Source organism: Chelonia mydas, chromosome 10 (assembly GCF_015237465.2).
Source record: "Chelonia mydas isolate rCheMyd1 chromosome 10, rCheMyd1.pri.v2, whole genome shotgun sequence".
Taxonomy (NCBI): Eukaryota; Metazoa; Chordata; order Testudines; family Cheloniidae; genus Chelonia; species Chelonia mydas.
Window position 1 is genome coordinate 6510604 of NC_051250.2, and position 19721 is coordinate 6530324.

General features: G+C 48.6%; 1 protein-coding gene across 2 annotated transcripts in view; it reads left to right on the plus strand.

Moving 5' to 3' along the window:
- CACNA1H (calcium voltage-gated channel subunit alpha1 H) overlaps positions 1-19721 on the plus strand; it is a 480369-nt gene that overhangs the window by 346617 nt on the left and 114031 nt on the right. For both annotated transcript variants that reach the window (XM_037911163.2, XM_043523932.1), the window contains exons 9-10: positions 370-1159; positions 8038-8447. In XM_037911163.2, the coding sequence (XP_037767091.2) occupies positions 370-1159; positions 8038-8447 (1200 nt within the window). The remainder of the gene's footprint in view (positions 1-369; positions 1160-8037; positions 8448-19721) is intronic.

Here is a 19721-nt window from a genome sequence, read left to right on the forward strand (position 1 = left end):
ACTACAGAACTTCGCTCTGCACGTTGGCCAGCTGCTTGCTAATTAAATGGCGTACTTCTCGGCAGTCCTTTGGTTAAATTTTGTTTTGCAAGTCCCACTATAACCTATGTCAGTCTTGGGTTTGAGGGCCGGGTGTTTAAAAGTAAAGATCTCCCTCGTTGCCCCTGAAATAGCTTAAAAGAGCTTACCTGCAAATTAATTAATACAGCACTTGGTTCTCCAACAGCAGTCCTGGGTATTCAGCATGATGGTCAAATCCTGATATTAAAATGAGCCCAGCAAATCTTGTGACTCCCCTGGGGCAATTGAGTGGGTTTGGTGGGTGCCTCTTGGTAAAATTGCTGATCCCTCTCTTCTTGGCTTCCCCAGGTGGGCTCTTTCTTCATGATTAACTTGTGCCTGGTTGTGATAGCAACGCAGTTTTCTGAAACAAAGCAGCGGGAGAACCAGCTGATGAAGGAGCAGCGTGCCCGCTACCTCTCCAACGACAGCACAATCGCCAGCTTCTCGGAGCCGGGCAGCTGCTACGATGAGCTCCTCAAATATATCTGCCACATCTTCAGGAAGGTAAAGCGGCGGACGTTACGCCTGTACAACAACTGGCAGAGCAAGCGCCGGAAAAAGGTCACCCCCAACAGCGCCCCCAGCGGGCAAAGCCGCAGAAGCAAAAAACGCATCACCTCCATCCACCACCTCATCCACCACCATCACCACCATCACCACCACTACCACATCAGCAATGGGAGCCCTCGGGGGCTCCGCTCCAACCCTGAGATCTGTGACCTGGAGCTGAAGGCCATGAAGTCTGGGAGCCAACTGATGCTTCCATCTCCATCCCCCAACCTGCATAGCCCTCCTCCTCATGTGGATTCAGAGTCTGTCCATAGCATTTACCATGCCGACTGCCACGTCGAAGGACCCCAGGTGAAATGCAAGTCTTCCAGTGCCTCTGCAAGTATTAAACTGACCGCTGGGCTCACCACCAACCATGGCAATATGAATTATCCAACCATCTTGCCTTCTCCAGCTAGCAAAGCCAGTTCTGCCCCGGTACCCAATGGGAAGGAAGGTGGCAGCACCCCTGTGGCCATGGTTAATAGCCCTGTGAGTTTGAATGCAGCTCCTTTTGAGAAGCTCCATCAACTGATGGGAGAGCATGGTAAGAACAAAGGATTTGACATCCTGCTTGGAATTAGTGGACAAGGGGCGAATGGTCAGATGGGATTTGTAGGAAAGGGTCTTCAAGGGCAAACTAGAGCCCAATTTCATATCTTCATGCGAGCTCCGACCTTCCTTCTAACTGGGGATGGGTGAACCTCACAGGGGTCGGGGTTCAGGTTCAGGGTAGCCAACCACCCAAGAGTTTGCATGCTTGTCTAAAGCACATCAGGAGTAGCCCAACTTCTTGGTTCTGCAAAATGGAGGCTGAAGAGAGAGAACAGGCTTTGTATTGGGGCCCTGTTGGAACCCGGAGGAAAATAAAAATCCTGGGGAGAAAAAGTGAAGCCAGCGCATAGCGGTGGGCAAAGGGTCAGACTGGTTCTTAGTCCGTCAGAATCAGTTTGACTGTTTCTCATGAAGAGCCATAGTCCTCACTTAAGCTAGTGGGGAATCCTGGGCAGACTGCAGGGTTTGGGTCAATGAGGTTGCACTAGTGCAGGTGTAAACTTGAAGCCTTTCTCCCCGTCCCTCTCCCCTCTGATTTCCAGGAACTTGTCCCTGCAAAATTGGGTTCAGAACAGGATGTACTTTGGGCTCCTATTTTATATTTGTTTGTCTGTTTGTTGCCATATAAAATGCCCCTTGCCCACACTGAGACCTGCTGCAAATACAGGAAAAAATCAGGGATTGTTAATCATGGAGGCTGTATTGGGACAAGTCGGGGGAACAGATGAAATCTCCGGAGCAGTGACATGAGGGCAAAGCCATGAAAGGTGTGGGGCGCTAACTGGAGAGCAGATGGGTGCACATAGGAGATTTCCTGAACAGTGTAAGCAGAGAAGCCAGGAATAAGGCAAGTTCTGGGCTGTACACTTTGTTATGCCCTGCCTTCTGCTTGCTGGCTGGTTTGAAGCATCCAGCGTGAATGCGCAGACAGTGAGCCCTAAGCAAGACTGACCGCCTCTTTCTCACTGCTATGAAACAAACAGCTAGTCGCTTTTCACCCAGAGAACAGTGTTCCCTTGAGTTTCCCTCCTCGCTCCCACCCAAAATGAAAACCCACTGCCTGGAATCTGGTCTCCAGTGTGGCAGTGATGAATGAGGATAGAATGGACCAGAGGAAAGGTACTGTAAAGCATCTGGTCCTCCAGATCAGCAGCCTGGCAGGTTCTGCTGCGAGCAGAAGCAGCCAGCCCTGGTGGCTTTGTTTATTTCCGATCTCTGATCTTTTGTGCCTGACATTGCGAACCCTCGGTCTCGCTCCTTGTCAGCCTCTGATAAACTGATTTATCAAAGTAAACCGCTGCCTTTGGAGTCGTTTCTCTTGCTGTTCTGTGCATATCCCCCTGGGCAGCTGGCTTCCAAGGAAAGCTTGGATGTCAGCCATCTACGCTGCATGAGTTTTGCCCCATGTGCAGACTGTGTTGCACCTCTTCGGGCACGTTTCTCGAGGCTTTGGTTAGAAGGGGAGAGCCCATTCTACATGCTGCACCATTCCATGTGCTCATTCGCAAGTCCAAAAGGGGACAGGAAAATGAATCTCTGTAAATGAAAAGAAAGATGGAAAGAGAAGCTTCTTACAGAGACCCCAAACCCCGCTCTTGCTTCCACGGTGGACCCCCTGGCAGCAGAACCTGTGGGGTTCTGCTGTGCAGTGGGGAGCGGTATGGTTGCCATATGCTAATACTCAACAGAGGGGTGTGGGAGCAGCAGAGCCACATAAGTTTGGATCCTCTAATCTTCCTCGTCTTCCGTTTCTCCCTGCACAGGGGAATGTACAGGGCTGCAAAGCTACTGCAGCCTCAGAGCTCTTTTAAATCAGGGAAAGGACAGCATTAACGTTGAACACACACACATCTCATGAACTCTTTCAGCATACGTATCCCTAATTGTACGTTGTGTGTGGCCACATTCAGCATTGCTGACTCTCACAGTTTTATTGTGAGTTTCATAATATTTGTTGCTTTTCTTAAAGCCCCAGCTGCTGGAATCATGGGATTATGAGAGACTCTTAGCTTCCTTTTTTTAAAAAAAACAGTGTCTAGCCCTCAAGGTGGCAGAGAAAAGATGGAAAACTTGAACTCTAGAGTCTAAAACTACAAAAAGTAAATGAAAAGACCCCACATTATTATTTTTAAAATCTCATAATTTCTAAGTCAGTCTCGTGATCTTTTATGTTTGTGGCTGTCAGTACAGTTTATATTCATCCACGCATGTACACACACAACTATTTATACTAGTGATGTAGCTGTTAAGAGTACTAAGTATGTCTTGTGGGTCTGATTTAAGGTCGTCTGTGAAATATGTTGGGTGACTTTTTCCATGTCGTTGTTTTGAACTGAATGCACAAACGGGTAAAGCTCATGAAATTATTTATATAAATTACATTCACCGGACACTTGCACCCTTTTAAAATGCTCAGGGGCAAGAGGGGTTTGTTGTAACGTTCTTCTGTTGCTTATGCAAGGGTTTTATATTCATCAATGGCATGGCCTTAACTCTATAAGTTAACGAAGGCTAGAGTGTGAGAATCTGTATTTCCTTTGAGATAAAAGCCCATGCTCCTGGAAAGCAAAGAAACGGTTCCAGGGCCATTGCTTGAAACTTACAGTCCAAGCCAGAGGTTGGTCCTGCTGATGTGCACAAAAAGCCCCGTTCTCTGTGGTTTTATGTGAGATAAGGCAGTGCCAGATTCACGTTTCACTTAACACCCGCGTGAATTCAGGGGAACACCAGTGACGTCACTGGATTTTAATTTGGCTCAGCATTCTTCGAAGACCTTGCTATTAATAATGCCATTAATAATAATACCCTGTGTGTATAGAGGCCCTTTCAACCCTAAGGATACCAAAGCACTTTATATACTCAACCAGAATCGTATCATCTCTCACTGAAGTGCAGCCCCCTACAGGGTGGAACACGGCAGCTGCTTGTCAGTGAACTGCAATGCTGCAGAACAGTTGACAATAGGAAGTAAAGAAGATGATTATCAGGCATCTCTTGGTCACTTGGAAGGGGGATGTTTCTAGGGGGAAGGAAAGTCGAGTGGAATTCCTGGTGGAAATCCCTGTGACTCGAAGCCACCCAGATGAGCACATATCTACTCTTGCCTCCTCAGCTTCCAAATCTGATTTCCAGCTTGACTAGTCTAATGTCCGATCCCTATCCCATTGGTAGGGCGGCCACTCGTGCAGCCCCAGAACACCGGACATTTTTGTACTTCCAGGAATAGTGTCAGCTTCTCCCCAGCATGACCCCACCTCTACCAGTGTGAGGTCACACCACATGAGGGCTCCATTTTGAAGAACAAGCTACGTCATCCCTCACATGCATGGCATCCTCCAGCCGTGACACTGGACGAACCATTTAAAAATGGGATTGTCTGGCTTAAAATTGTCTGAATGGCTTGCCTTACCCAGTGGCCAGACAGCTTGAAGGTAGGGTTGCCAGGTGTCTGGTTTTCGACTGGAACATCTGGTCGAAAAGGGATCCTGACGGCTCTGGTCAGCACCACAAAAGTCCATTAAAAGTCCGGTTGGCGGCGCAGCGGGGCTTAGGCAGGCTCTCCCTACCGGGCTCTGCACGGCTCCCCAGAAGCAGCGACATGTCCCTTGGTTCTGAGGCAGAGGCGTGGCCCCTGCCCTGAGTGCCAGCTCCGCAGCTCCTATTGGCCGGGAACTGCAGCCCATGGGAGCTGCGGAGGTGGTGCTTGCAGGCGAAGGCAGCGTGCACCACACATAGCCGCCTGGCTGCACCTCACCGCCGAGAGACATGTTGCCACTTCCAGGGAGCCACCTGAGGTAAGCGCTGCCCAGAGCCCGCACCCCTCACCACCTCCCCAGCCCTCTGGTCCAGCCCTGAGTCCGCTCCCGCACCCAGACTTCCTCCCGGAGCTCGCACCCCTCACTCCCTCCCACACCCCAACTCCCTGCTCCAGCCCTGAGTCCCCTCCCGCACCCAAACTTCCTCCCGGAGCTCGCACCCCTCACTCCCTCCCACACCCCAACTCCCTGCTCCAGCCCTGAGTCCTCTCCCTCACCCAAACTTCCACCCAGAGCCTGCAGCCTGAGCTCCCTCCCGTGCCTCAACCCCCTGCCCCAGCTCAGAAACCCCTTCCCGCGCTCCAAACCCCTCAGCCCCAGCCCGGAGAAAATGAGCAAGTGAGTGAGGGGTGGGAGAGAGTGAACAACGGGGGGGTGATGGAATGAGCGGGGGTGGGGCCTTGGGGCAGGGGCGGAGTCTTGGGGAAGGGGCACAAAAGGGGGCGGGACCAGGGAATTTGGTTTTGTGCAATTAGAAAGTTAGCAACCCTACTTGAAGGTGGCGGCAGACAGCAGTTGTGTGGGGTTGGGGAGGCCTTGAAATGGGAAGAAAGAGAGGTGACTCCCTTCAACACCATCACCCCAAGAAATATTTGCAGGGACACTAAAACAGCTGGAGAGGCACGTTAAGAAGGCAGGGAAAGGAGTATTTAAATTGATCCAATTAAGCAAGAGCTTCATAGCCCCTAGTTCCCTCTACTTGCAACTGCTGATGACTAATAATTCCACCACCGCTGGTCCTTGCTTCAAAAAACAGAGCGTGGCGCTACGCCGAGGTGTCTCTCAGCTGCTTGAGAAGCGGCTCCAGCCGGTGCTCAGCGATGGACCCATGCTAGATTCCTCCCCGTGCTGGAGGGATTAGACACTGAAGCCGGTTGGTGAGCTCCATCTGGCATTCCTGGCTTCCATCTCAATGGGAATAGTCAAAAGGGCTGCCTCACTTATCTCCCTGCACCTTCCCAGGCGGGAAGAAGGAACAGAGTGGAATCCAATCCTGGCAAGCCATGTGCAAAACAGAAACACTTGAAAGATAATTGGGTGCATTAGCAAGGCATTAAGGGCCGGGGAGCTCACAGTCCTGTCTGAGAAGGGGCCTGGTGTAATCGAGAAGGGATGTGATTGGGGGAGCGTATTCTCCCTTTTTGTGCTGTGGAATTGAGCAAATGAAGTACAGTCTGTTCCTAAGAGTGCGTGTGCCCTGCAATGCTGTGAGGTTATTTGAGCAGGCAGCCAAGGAGACTCTGGTGCTCTGAAGACATCTGCGGCGCCAGTGTTTTTTGTATCATTGTTAACACTTTGATAGCATTTAGGAGGCACGAGCCATGTGCTCTAGCATGCGTACTTCCGAAGCAGCTGCGTGGTCATTTCTCCTCGGATCTGCTTCTGCATTTCTAAATCACTGTGTAAATTAGCAAAGAGAGGAGCTGACATGGCCTAGCGTGTGGAGTCAGGGGGAGAGGGAAAATACCTCTGACCTCTTAGGATCTTTGGCATGATTACCAGAAATCTCCAGAGAGCCCATTCTCCTGAGGTGATCAGCCCAGTTTTGCGGGCCTGTGATTTCTGGGTAAGGTTCAGTGAAGCAGCCAGTCTTTCAATTTCTCATCGTAACCCAACTTTCAGACCTTGTGAGTGAAGTGATGGCTTTTTCTGTCACCTCCTGGAGTATTAGACAGCAGGGGTCTAAATCATGACGGTAATACTGCTGTGGCCCTCTTGTGTTTTAGGCCCAGAGCCATTATTATCTGATGGCTCTTGGGTGGCCTCCCTGAAATGAGTTGGTGGGTTGCAGTCTTTTTCTCAGTGGAGAGGGCCAAGCTCTTCAAACATGACGAGTTGACTTTGGTGCCCAACTTGAGGGACCTCACAAGGGACTTTAAGAAAGGGCCTTTGAAGATCAGGCTCCTTTATGTTGTCTCCAGGCGGGCACCCAAAATCACTCATCCGCATCCCCAGAACCGGCTGTTAGCCCCTTTCTTGGCAGACTCAGCACACAGGCCACTGTCTGAGCATGCTCAGGAGCTGAACTACCCTCTTCCCTCCAAGCTGATCCCTTCCCACCAAGCACGTTATGTAGGAGGGGAGCGTTACCGTGCTGTTGCCTGCCCTGTATTTATCTGACTCTCGCACATGAGTCTGGTTCAGGTTCCATTCGGGTGAAGGTTCAGGTCAATTCATCTCCAGTGGCTCATTGCATTGGTCTGTAAAGACCTCCTGGTTAGGCACATCCTCTCCATGCTGGGTAGGCAGCACCACCACCGTGTCCAGCTTCTGGGAGGGCTGCCCCGTTTTCTCCCCATGCCAGAAAACACTGTTACAGATTGGATTGAAAAATCCAGCCCTTGCACGCCCGTTCGAAATAGCCACAACTCCCGCTGTGCCGTGACTGCAAGAAATTCAAATGAAAGTTTCAAAAAAGCTTGAAAGGAAAGGAGGGGTGAGGAGACATCAAAGCAGCCACTGCTGAGACGTTTAATTGGTAGCCGTCCTTGTTCCCCCACCATGCCTCTCCCCTCCTCTCCTTAACTTGGCTTGTTATGGGAATTGAAGGGTCCTCTAAATCTGGCATAATTTTCAGGCAGCACTAGGATTGCCATTAATGATAGACCATTGGGTTTAATAAAAGTGAGTGGAAAGTGTGCGGTATGCCACTCAACTGCAGCAGAGTGCAAAGAGATCACCATGTGCTGGGGGAGAACTGCCCTATCTAGGACTAGAGAGCTGAAGCAAGGAAGCTAAGGGGTACTTGTGGAACTTGAAGGAGGGGAGACAGGGATAAAAGGGGAGACTATGGAAAAAATTGGACCAAATTAGAGGCCGTTATAGATTTGAAGGCCAGCAGGGACCATTATGAGCACCCAGTCTGACCTCCTGAATGGCAGAGGCCGAAGAACCTCCCCCAGGGAGCCTAGCATCAAGCCCGTGATGTCTGGTGGAGGTAGAGCAGATCCATCTTGTTTGTTATAAGGTGACATGTCCATGGAAAACAGGAGATTGTGGGAGTAAGGTGGGAGTTAATTCCGCTGCTGACCCTGTGCGCGTCCCTTGATTGCAGGTCTGTGTAGGACTTCCAGCAGGCTGTCGGGTTTGAACATGCCGTGCCCTCTGCCCAGCCCCCAGCCCAGCACCCTGACTTGCGAACTCCAGAACTGCCCCTACTGTGCTAACATCCTGGAGGATCCCGAGTTTGAGTTCAGTGAGTCCGACAGCTACGACTCTGACAACAACGGCGTCTACGAATTCACGCAGGACCTGAGGCATGGAGACCAAAGAGATCAGATCCAGCAGCAGAGGAATAAGAAGAGGAAGAAGAAGAAACCAAAGGAGAGGAATAAAGTCGCTAGACTTTGGGTGGCTTTTGGCAACAAGCTGAAAAGGATTGTGGAGAGCAAGTATTTCAACCGGGGGATTATGATCGCCATTCTGATCAACACGCTGAGCATGGGAATTGAGTATCACGAGCAGGTGAGTAAACTCTCCCCAAGGACTGTTGCTTTCCTTTTCTTTTTGTTGGGCTGCGTGTGCTGCTTTGCGTAGAAAGGAAACTAAGTCACACAACTGGGATTTTGAGTTTTACAGTCTGAGCGTCAACAGCTGACGTGATCTAGATCAAGCGCCCGCTTACCGCAAGTGGCAACGGGAATGGTTTCTGAATAGTGACTACATGCAAGGGAATTGTCAGCTGCTCACAGCTGAGAACGGAAAATAAGGGCAGGGGTCCGAGCCTTCAAACCATGGGCGGTGGGTATCAAAGGCCAGGGGAGGCTAAGCCTTCCCTAGCCCAGGCCGTGGCCCTGCCCATGTTCTGCCCCAAGGCCCCACCTCTCTACCCTGAGGCCGGTGAAGGCTCAGTTCCAGCCGGTGGCCTGGAGCGTGAGCCCGCCAGCAGCCAGGGGCTGGGGCTGCCCTGCAGCTCAGGCCAGCCCAGGGGTTGGGCCAGAGGGTCGGGCTGGTGCTGGGGCCAGTGGCTCAGCCTGGAACGCAGTGGCGGGAGGGTACTGGGCTCCTCCAGCAGTATGGGCTGGGGGGATTGGGCTCCTCCGGCTGCAGGGCCGGCGGGGTTAGCCTCCCTGACGTGGGGATTAACCCACCACCCAGTGCTTCAAACCATTATGCAGGCGCTTAACCGATGGCAAGTATGTACGTATGCGTAATGGTTTGCAGGATCGGGGTCTGTATTCATGGAATAAATTATCCTGTTCCTCAAATGCATGAATTATTCTACTGCAAAGTTTCACCTATCCCTGGCCGAGACGGTATGCTGTGAAAGACCGTCTGCATTTGAACATGACTCTGGGTTTTTCTAGTGGATGGTAGGATCTGGGAGACATTCATTTTGTAACATGACTCATCAGTGCACAAGTTTGCTTCTGTGCATTGAAATAAAAAACAAAACTCCGAAGCCCACTGTTATGCCAGCTCAAAACCAAGCAAGCCAGCTTCTACTTTGCCCGTTGGGGGAGGACTCTTTGTTCAACCCCAAGTGTTGAATTTGATCTCCTAGGGAACAAGGTGATGCCTTTTAAATGTTTGGAAGCAGGAAGAAAATTCATTCTGTTCACCCTAATCCTGGGAACAGCATGATTTCAAGAAACAGCATTTGCCACCAAGGGTGGTGTGTCCTCATTGTAGTTTGGCTGGAGCTGAAGAACAGTGAGATGAGAGGTTTCAGAGTAGTAGCCGTGTTAGTCTGTATTCGCAGAAAGAAAAGGAGTACTTGTGGCACCTTTAGTCTCTAAGGTGGCACAAGTACTCCTTTGAGAGAGGTGAGTCATCTAAAGATCCTTCAGTCAGGTCATTGTGTGGGAAGCTGCTCTTTTCTGAGTTTTCTTGGAAAAACTGGTTAACCAGCTATTTTATAAATGACGTGCTCTGAATTTTCTCGGCAAGGTGCAGAAAACGCCACCCTGTGATTTGGAGAGGAATTTTTAGTGCTGATTTTCTAAGTGGCAAATTATTCACAGTGTTCTATCGAAAGCTCTCCCATATCGCATGCTGCAGAACCGTGAACGTATTCTGCACCCCAAGGTTATTAACTGTGGAATTATCCCTGTCCCCACTAAAATCTGCTCACTCAGAAATGACACGGAGAGGCAGTACAGGGTAGGGGTGGAGCTTTGCCATGCGGGCACTTAAGCGCATGCACACAATGGGGGGACACGGTTCTTTGTGTTCTCTTCTCCATCACTTCCCCTTGTTTGTGGTCCTGCATAGAGCCAGAGCCCATCAATCCCTACAAGTTCCACCTTGTTATTTTTTTCACCTATGTCTGTTTGCAAAACCCATGTCATTTATTGTGTGTGATTTCCCGCATCTCTGTTTGCAAAACCCACGTCATGATTTATGTGTCTTTTCTCTCAAGATCAATTCTTAACTGAAACAACCTGACTAGCAACCCTATAATAATAAACCAATTCATGTCTGCAACAGAGGAAGGCCAAAAAAAAAAAAAGGCAAAGAAGCGAATGTCCAGGGCAGATATTTGTCTGATGAATTGTTCAACAACAAGTTTTAAAATTAGGAAATACACCTAGACAGTATCCTTTTAATAGAGCCATTTATTCACTGGGAAGGCTGTGTTGCTGTGCGGGATACTTTGTCAGGCAGATAAAACTTTGTCAGTCCTTAGATACTCTGGTGATGGGTGCTAGGGGATAACCTAAGCTAGACAGGCTGTGGTGAGCAAGCACAGGGTTTCCGTGGAGTCTGTACCCCATTGATGATAAAAGGTAGATTGTGATAATTATGTCCTTGTTCCTAAGAAAGTAAAATTCTGTGGGTTTATATTGGATTCCAGATTTGCTTAAACTGTCTTAAAGCCAATGGTAATAAAAAATTTTAAAGTTTTTGGCTAAAGATCTTCAAACTCCAGCCAGTTTTGCTCCTAGCCACTGGCCAACTTGGGTGCAATAAAAAGGAAGAATTTTGAAGGAAAACCCTGCAAACGTTCCTGCACATGCCTGACGGTGAAAAGCCTAATGTCTCTGGTGCACTGCAAGGATGACAGATGGCTGAGCTGTCAGACCAGGCTTTGAAGCACCTCACCCAGGCAGTCTCATATCAACAGGATGGGCCCTGGGGCCTTGCCTGGGGCCGGTACATGATGCTAAAGCAATAGGAAACAAAGTCAGACTCCTAGACTATCTGGCATGAAAGCTTTGGGCTTTTGTTAGCAAAGCCTGGTTGATTTCAGAACCCAAGCCCTGTGAAAATTGGCTGTAGGATTCAAGACCAGAGAGGTGTGTTGGTGCAGAGACAAAGAACAGTTGCCTTAGTGGAACTGACCCTGGCTTTGGGGCGGGAGGAGAGCTGGGAATGGATTGTTCTGGCTACCCCTCTCCCTGCTGCCGTGAAAAATCCGTTCAATCCCAACTTGCTGGATCGCTGCGTGAAAGGTGCTGGCCTGATGGCCCTGGATGGCACAACAGCTATGGCATTGGTGGTGGCAGCAGCCGCAGTGTGAGGTTTCCCCGGGTTGCTGATGGGCCTCCGCCGTAGCCTGAAGATACCAAGACTGTTATCGCATCCCCACTAGAGCACAGGGAGGGAGGACAGTCTGCCTGTGAAACTGTTCTACGGAATCTGCTGCCAAGCGTCCCCTCTGCTGGGGAGTTCTGGAACACAGTGGCATTTACAGGGGGCCAGGGCTCCTAGCCCTGGGGATCCAGGAGGAAGGGGGTACAGTTATAGGGCTGCAGGAGCAGTCTGCATGGATAGCTCCTGCCTATGCTCTGCTCTGCCGACTTTCCTCCAGGTTACACGGTTGCGGCTGGGCCCAACTGCCGCTGCACAGAAGCATTCGCCGCAGAATAGGCTTGGGAGAGCAACTGTGGCTTTGAACAGTTGTCACTCCCCGTTAGATCACTGCATGGGAACCCAAAGTGTCTCCAAGGGACAGGGATATAGAGCCCAGCTGCTCCCAGCCCTGAAACTCGACAGAGCCCTTTCCACGCAGAGCACAAGATGGAAGGGATTGTGCTTGGGGGAAGAGGGAGCGCTAGAGACACCAAACTCCCAGACACCATCCCTTCAGCACAGACAGAGAGATCCACATACCGAGGGATGCTCCAGGCCTAAGGGAACTCCCCCATCCTGAAGTGGCTTACATGTTCAGGATGGACTCCTGGAAAGAAACCCCCAGGTGTTGCCCGCAGGCGCTAGCCATCTGTGAACATGCAGCAAGGCTCCAGGATCACCTCCAAGAACCCTATTCGAAGGGCTTTTCCCTCACCATGAAGGCCGGCACCTCTAGCTGAACCATCCTGTCTGAAGCACTTTTCAGTCAGTGGTCTTGAATCCTGGATTTTGCATTCTCGGGTTTCCTTCATGTGGACAGAGCTCTGACCGGCTCAGCTTCTAAGACCCCTTCAGCGCACGACTGCTTTGTTGAGACAGCCGCCTACGTTAACCAGGTGTGCTAGTGGGTTCTGCGACACTCAGTGACACTTGTCCACCAGGAACTGCTCTGAAACTAGCTTCGTTGAACAGCCGTTGCCTTGACCTGGCTGGAGTTCAGGCAGTGACCATCTCTAAGTCCCATTGCTCATGCCACAAACCATCCATTCCCTTCACTGGTCTTTGTTTTTAACACCGTTAAAGAGCTTGTTAGCTTTCATTTCCTGGCATTTCGGTTCTGTGAAAACGATCAGAGGCTTTGCAGAGGGATCAACAGGCGGTCCCTGTTTTTATTGCACAATTATTCAAAGCCAAAGAATCAAGTCCTTTCGTTTGTACGTACTGATGAACATACGGCATGCAAGATAAAACAATAACAGTCCTTTGCACTTCTATAGTTCCTTTCATCCAACGACTTCAGAGCACTCTGCAAACAGCTAAAGTCTCACAGCAGCCCCCGGAAGTTAGCAACTATTACTGTGCCGATTTTACAGATGTGGAAATGGAGGCATGGCGAGGTTGTGATCTGCCCGGCTGGGAATAGAACCCAGGAGTCCTGACCCCCCACTCTAATTACTATACAAATGCCTCAAGTGCCACGACCGTCCTGGGTGGTGACTGGACAGGACAAGAATTTGACTGGTTCTCTTGCTTTGTGTCTCAACCCTAACTGTACATCACATCCAAGAGGGATGAGCCTGGACAAAAAACCCACATCCAAATGGCCCCCATCGCATACACTCCTCACCAGTGTGAACATGGCTGTTTTGCTGTAGGTATTGGAACTAACCTAGTCAATGTACTACAGCCAGTGTCAACATCTTCTAGCACCAGAATTCCACCTTTCAGCTGGACTAGCCCTCGCTTAACAGACCCACTCTTCTTGAAAGCCATGTCAGATTTAATGGCAGGATGGCCTCTTTAAGAAAGACATTGTTGGCCTTGAAGAGTGTTGGAACTGGACCTATTTGAGAGCCAAATAATAGAAACCAGCACGCAGCAGATAATTGGCAGAGTGTTTCTCTGGAACTTTAGTCATTATTTTGAATCAGAAACTATGGCATAGCACATTCATGGGACTGGCTGACCCAGTTCTGTCTCTGCCTGTCTAAAAACATGTGAATACTAATGAGGAAGTTACAGGATACTGCTAGTTAGTGGCAACATGACTTGTATTTTACAGGTTAATTGGCTGCTTTGGATTTTATTCTATTTTTTATTTTTATTTATTTATTCTTCTGCCATTGTCCTGAATAGGGACTCTGCCGGGTAGGGAAAGCAAGCACAGAGAAGTTGGCAATCCTTATATTATTACGATTACCAGTGTTTTCAATAAGATGGATGCTTTGACTTGTATATTCTTCATGGCAGACAACTCTTTGGTATACCCGAGTGCGTGCCTTTTTAAGCTGAGCTGCACGTGCTGCTTTGAAAGCAACGAAGTACCCATGTAGTTTGCACGACCTCTTCCCCATGTCATTTTTGGGGGACGACGAAGGGATGCACAGAACAAGTATGGCAGGTTCCAGGGTCTGTCTTTTAAAGTGCGTCTCTGCTCTGGAAAGTGACTGGACCACATCAAATGGCAGCCAGGGATGCTGTTTTATAGTCACTTTTCAGAGCCGAACTGCAAATTAATACTTGTTCCAAGCTTTTGCGCTTCCTCATGATCTTTTCAGTTGGCTTTATGAATTCTTGCTCTCGTGGTGTGTTTCATTCAGAGAAGCTTGGTTTGGCATAGTCAAGAGACGGTCTTTAGTAAAAATTCAACAGTCCATGTTCATTGCTATAGGCCAAATGTTAATTCTAAGCACCACATTTGCTTATTACAGAGCAGCGGTAGACTCTCCATAATTAAAATTGCATCCAGCTACTATAGGTAAGCTCTAATTTAGCATCCTGAAACTGTGGCTTGGAGAATTGGTTTGGCTTGAAAAATTCTACATTTATTCTGTAGCCAAAGGAGAATGGTCAACATTTGAAGGAAATGGGTCACAATGCTTTTCAATTATGGGCCATTAAAATGTTACCTTTATTTGAATGCTGACTTTTTTGTCTAACATTTCTCTGTCTCCACCTATCTTTCAAAAAAATCTCGTTGCTTGCCCTTCAAACTTTTCGTGTAGTTAAATCTTCTTAAGAACTCACGTTCCGGCTATACGTGAAGCAGGGAGATCCAGTGACATGGTTTCATTATATTCTGTGGAGTGTATAGGGAAGCTGTGTGGTCTAGTGATAGAGCCCTGGAGTGGGACTCAGAAGGCTCAGGTTCTATTCCCAGTTTGGCCACTGGCCTGCTGGGTGACCTTGTCAAATCACTTTACCTCCCCGTGCCTCAGTTTCCTGCTCTAATATGGGGATTGTAACAGGGCGGCTTTCCCTTTAAGGGCTGGAGGCCTGAAGCCAGCTAACCCTGGCTACTAAAGGAACTGCTCCAACCCACCTGTGCCACATTAACAGCCTGGGTGGAGGACAGCTGATTCTCCGATAAAGGCAGCAGGAAGCTGCACTGAAGTGGGCAACTCAGGAAACGGCAGGGAGGCTGGCTTGCTTGCTTCTGCATAGAAAACCCTGAGACCAGGTGAGCTGAGAAGTCAGAGCTAAGAGGCAAACTCCAGCCAGGTGGAGCCTTAAAGAGACTTTGAATTGGGACCCAACGTGGGAAAGGAGGGCTGGGGGGACTCCCTGCCTAAGGGAGAGCAACACTGAACTGGGGTTGAGCCTAGAGGCCAATGTTTACCCAGAGGACTGAATAAATGGGGCCCCCAGAAGGGCAGTGTTTTAACTAACTTTGTGTTGTGGTTTTGAGTTGATTGAGGAACCAAGAGGAGAAAGAGAGGCAGGGTGCTGCAGTGTGACCTCTGGCCATGGGGGATGCTGCTGCTGACTTCCTTTGTAAAGAGCTTTGAGAATTACTGATGAAAAGTGCTTGGCAAGAACCAGGAATCAGTAGTAGTATTAGCTGGGAGCACAAAATGGTGCCCCAGTGCAGCCAGTGGGAGTTATTGCCATTGATTTCAGTGGGAGCAGGATCAGCTGCCCTACGCTTCTGCTGGGGACTGGCTCTAGTATTGGGGGAGACACAGGCTTCCTTTGTGTTCCCACACCAAGTCCCCAGATGGGAATCTGGCCTGATATGTCTGTGCTTATTGTGTAGTCAAGATAAAATTTATCCTGTCCTTCATATTTCCTTGCTCTGAGGTGCTTGGGTTTTGTAAGTGATGTGAGTGGGAAGTATAATGCTATCACTTAGCAACCTTCATAGGTTTTTTTACACAATTATTTGCTTTTGAACATACTTTGCACCATGAACATACAGAGCACAGCACAACAGGGAAACCCTCAGAGCCCTAGAGTGCATCAAGCAGTAGGATATTATTTCTTTTCTTTTTTAAAAGTATTAAATCTAACTATTCTGATCCGAGAGAAGATTTCTCCCTAACCTCAAATGAGGACTAATTTTTACCCTGACACAACTAATAACCCTTGAATGTTTATCCCATCTAGTATAACTGCAGGTGACATTTGTATTCATATAAATGATCATTCATTTTTGCCTCCATTTGTCTCCATAATACCCTGTTGCAGTGAGTTCCACAGGTTAGTCCTACATATTTTCCTTTATTTCACATTTGCTACTGAGTAGTATCAATTGCCCCTTGCTGTCTAATAAGTGGAAAAGACAGGGAGCCTGATTGACATTCTCCAACAGCCACTCACTCTAAACTTGACTACTGCTCACCGCTCTGTTCATAATGGTCTCATTGTCACCTCATATTCCGCTTGTCTCTTTGCTGTATCTACCTGTTGTCTCTTGCCTCAGACTCAGATTGGAAACTTCACAGTGCCAAGGCTGTTTTCTTCTTCTGTGTTTGTACAGCACCTCGCACAAGAGGGTCCTAGTCCATGACTGGAACCCCCAGGCGTTACAGGAATTCAGATAATAAAGGCTTAATCCCCTTTCCCTTTTCAAACTAGAGATTCCTAGTGGATGTGCTAATACAGATAAATTCCTGATGGACCATTGAGAATTAAAGAGCCCTCCGCTCTGATTAGGCCTTATCTGCAGTATTGTGTCCAGTTCTGGGTGCCACGTTTCGAGAGGGATGTGGACGAATTGGAGAGAGTCCAGAGAAGAGCAACAAAAATTATTAAAGGTCTAGAAAACATGACCTATGAGAGAAGATTGGGTTTGTTTAGTCTGGAAAAAAGACGACCAAGAGGGGACATGATAACAGTTTTCAAGTACATAAAAGGTTGTTACAAACACCTCCTTTCCTGCAAACAGACATTTCTCAGCTGAAACTTAATAAATACGTAGAGGGTTTGAGATTCACTCCCTGAGCCATTCAGGGATCAGGACACTGATCATTACAGGTGGCCGTCCTTGTGTGTAGAGCTCTTACAACTGGGAGGCAGCATTTTTATCTCCTTGTTACAGATTGGGAAAATGGGGCTTAGCAAGAGGAAGTGGCTTGCCCTGAGGACATACAGGTGAGTCAGTGGCAGAGCTAGGAAATTGAACTCAGGAGTCCTGGCTCCCAGGCCAGGGGACCCCACTGAACCTGATGAGGCAGTACAGAGTGTGTCTATGCTGCTGCATTCACACCTCTGATTGCACGTGGAGACCTACTTGAGACAGCTTTGATCTCGCTAGCTCGAGTAACATAATGAAGCTGCAGAAGCAGGAGTGGTGGCGCTCAGGTATGTACCCAAGATCCTGGGTGGGCGCGGTTAGCCTGTGTCACTACACATCATGCTGTGATTTCATTGCTGTTGTTACTCAGGCTAACTTGGATCTAACTAGACCCAAGCTAGCTCAGGTCTGTCTTCAGGAGCTGCAGGCACACCTCCTGACTACCGTGTAGACGTACCCATTGTTCCTGCTTTGTGGGTCCAGTTGTAATGGAGCTCCTTCTCACCCACTCTCTCAGACCGTCCTTTCTATATTAACCAGCCTTCTGCGCTCACCCACTTTCCACCCTCAGAGTTTTATGTTGTTGGTATAGTCTTTTTATTATGGGAACAGCCCCTCCAGATGGGAACAGCACCTCCGCTGTGCAATTAAGCATCCGAGGGTTGGCATTCTGAGAGGTCACCAAGGAGAGCGTGTGTGTGAGGGGCCAGTACCACAGGGCTCGTTGTGAGTGGGCCCCTGGAAGTTCAATTTGCAGATTGTCACTGGTTTCTACAAACATATTCATTATTCTTAACGATTCCCTGCAGAATTCTGCGCCTCCTCGTTGTTAGCCAGCTGTTCCCTTCAGCTGTGCCTCGTTTGTAGTGTGTTTTGGTTGGTTGCATAAGTCACATGGTGTTATTTCTGCACTCTTATTGGATGACTGAAACTTTTTAAGCAAGAAAATACTGAAGGGTGAATAATGCACTTCCGAGTATGAATTTTCAGACGAGCCTGTAATCGGTGGCTATCTGATACGCTCCGGTTTAATCGGAAGCTGTTGGGTTTGATGCAGGAGGTACTGAGTGATGTTCTTTGGGCTGTGTTATGCAGGAGGTCAGACGAGATGAATAAATGAAAGAATGAATCCATCGAACACTCACGCTCTATAAACAGAGGTTACGGCAGCGGAAGACCTATGAGAACCTAGCCTGTAGGTAAAATAGCCAAACACTCACAAACCAATAATACTATAACCCTGCGAATCACAGCAGAGTGAACTTGCCAGCTGCATTTCGTCTTGTAATCACTGTATTATTCAGCCATCTTCAGACATCGTGGTGACAATGGGTTATGAGTCGGAGAGGTTTAGTGTAGTGGGTGGTGAGAGGCTAGTTTCTTACTAGAGGAAATGCAAGATGAGGGCAGGCCTTTAGTGAAGGTGGATCGTACAAATGAAGGACATGGTGTTGCATCCGAGCCGCTGCTTATTGCATGTTGTCCACGAGTAGGTTTCACGGGCAGGTGGTGTTGGTCAAAAAAGCGAGAGCTCGGGTCAGTGAAGGAGGCCCCAGGGAGGGCACGCTCCACCATCCGGAACAGACGTACCTGGTGCTCGTGTGTCTGAGAAATGAAGAAAAATGAGTTAAGGCTAGGAAAGGTTACAGCCCATCGTTCAGGGCTTGTAGCATCCGTGAGTGGCACCAGGGAGATCACACCGCCTTCAGGCAGCCCACGAAGCCTCCTGCCTTGCAGGTGGCACCCCCGCACGCAACTCCTTCTGTACCTCCTGCCGGCCACGTGGCTTTTGTTTGTTTGTTTTAAACTTCACACTAAAGCAGATTACCCTCATTCTGCCTTCCTCCCTGTGTCTCTGAAATGTAACCTGGCTGTATGGAACAGTAACGTAATTACCTGAAGGCTTTGGGGAGGAAATGCAAATGAGCAAGGCAATCAAATAATGACTGGTGAACATAATGCTTGCGACGTACCAGCACTAGTTGGAATGCAGTGATAGTGTGTACATGGCTTTAAAGTGCTGGGGAGCTTGGAAAGGTATTTGGGGATCTAGCTGGCTCAGGGGCCTGGTAACTGAAAAACGCAGATTATCTAAATTGTCCAGGGTTTTGTTTTGTTTTTTTCCTAAAAAAAAAAAAAAAAAAAACCCTGAAGGTTTTCAAAGAAAAGTAAAAAGCTTTGATTTTGTTGAAATTTTTCACTGAGGGGGGAAAAAAATATTTTTCTGCTCATCTCAGAGGAGAAGCCAAATATGCCCCCAAAGATGGAAATACTCTCTTGCATCCCCAAATGGTTCCTTCAGATGGGCTAGCACCACTATCCTACTCCGATTCTTTTACTGTTCCTTTCCTCCTGGCACCCAGGTGCTGTGCAGAGTTCGCCTAATCCGCCCCATACAGGTAGAGGATTTGAGTCTCCAAGACTATCAGTCTAGCACCTTTCATCACCAAGAAATTCACTCCAGAAAAATAAGCCAGTGTATCTACTGCTGCCTCCACCTTGACTGGGATGATTTAATTGGGGATCAGTCCTGCTTTGAGCAGGGGGTTGGACTAGATGACCTCCTGAGGTCCCTTCCAACCCTGATATTCTATGATTCTATGACTCATGGCTCGTGATTTTTGCTCAGCGTTTTAACCACTTTTCTCCAGCTGTGACAATTTCAATGACTGAGATTTCCCAGAATTATGAATGAGGTTTTAAATGTCTTGTTGAAACCTCCTTCAGAATCCTTCATCACAAGACTGAGATGCTTTTATAAACGATCTAGGTAAAAATGCATCTGAAATAAGTGAGACTCTGGCTCGACAATGAATGAGACTTGGCAGGTCTGCTTCAACTCTTTAAACCTCTTTTTGTTTTCTCTGTCTGGCTGCTGAACTTTACTGTCCTAAAGGCGGCTTGACACCCTATTTGGGAACATCACA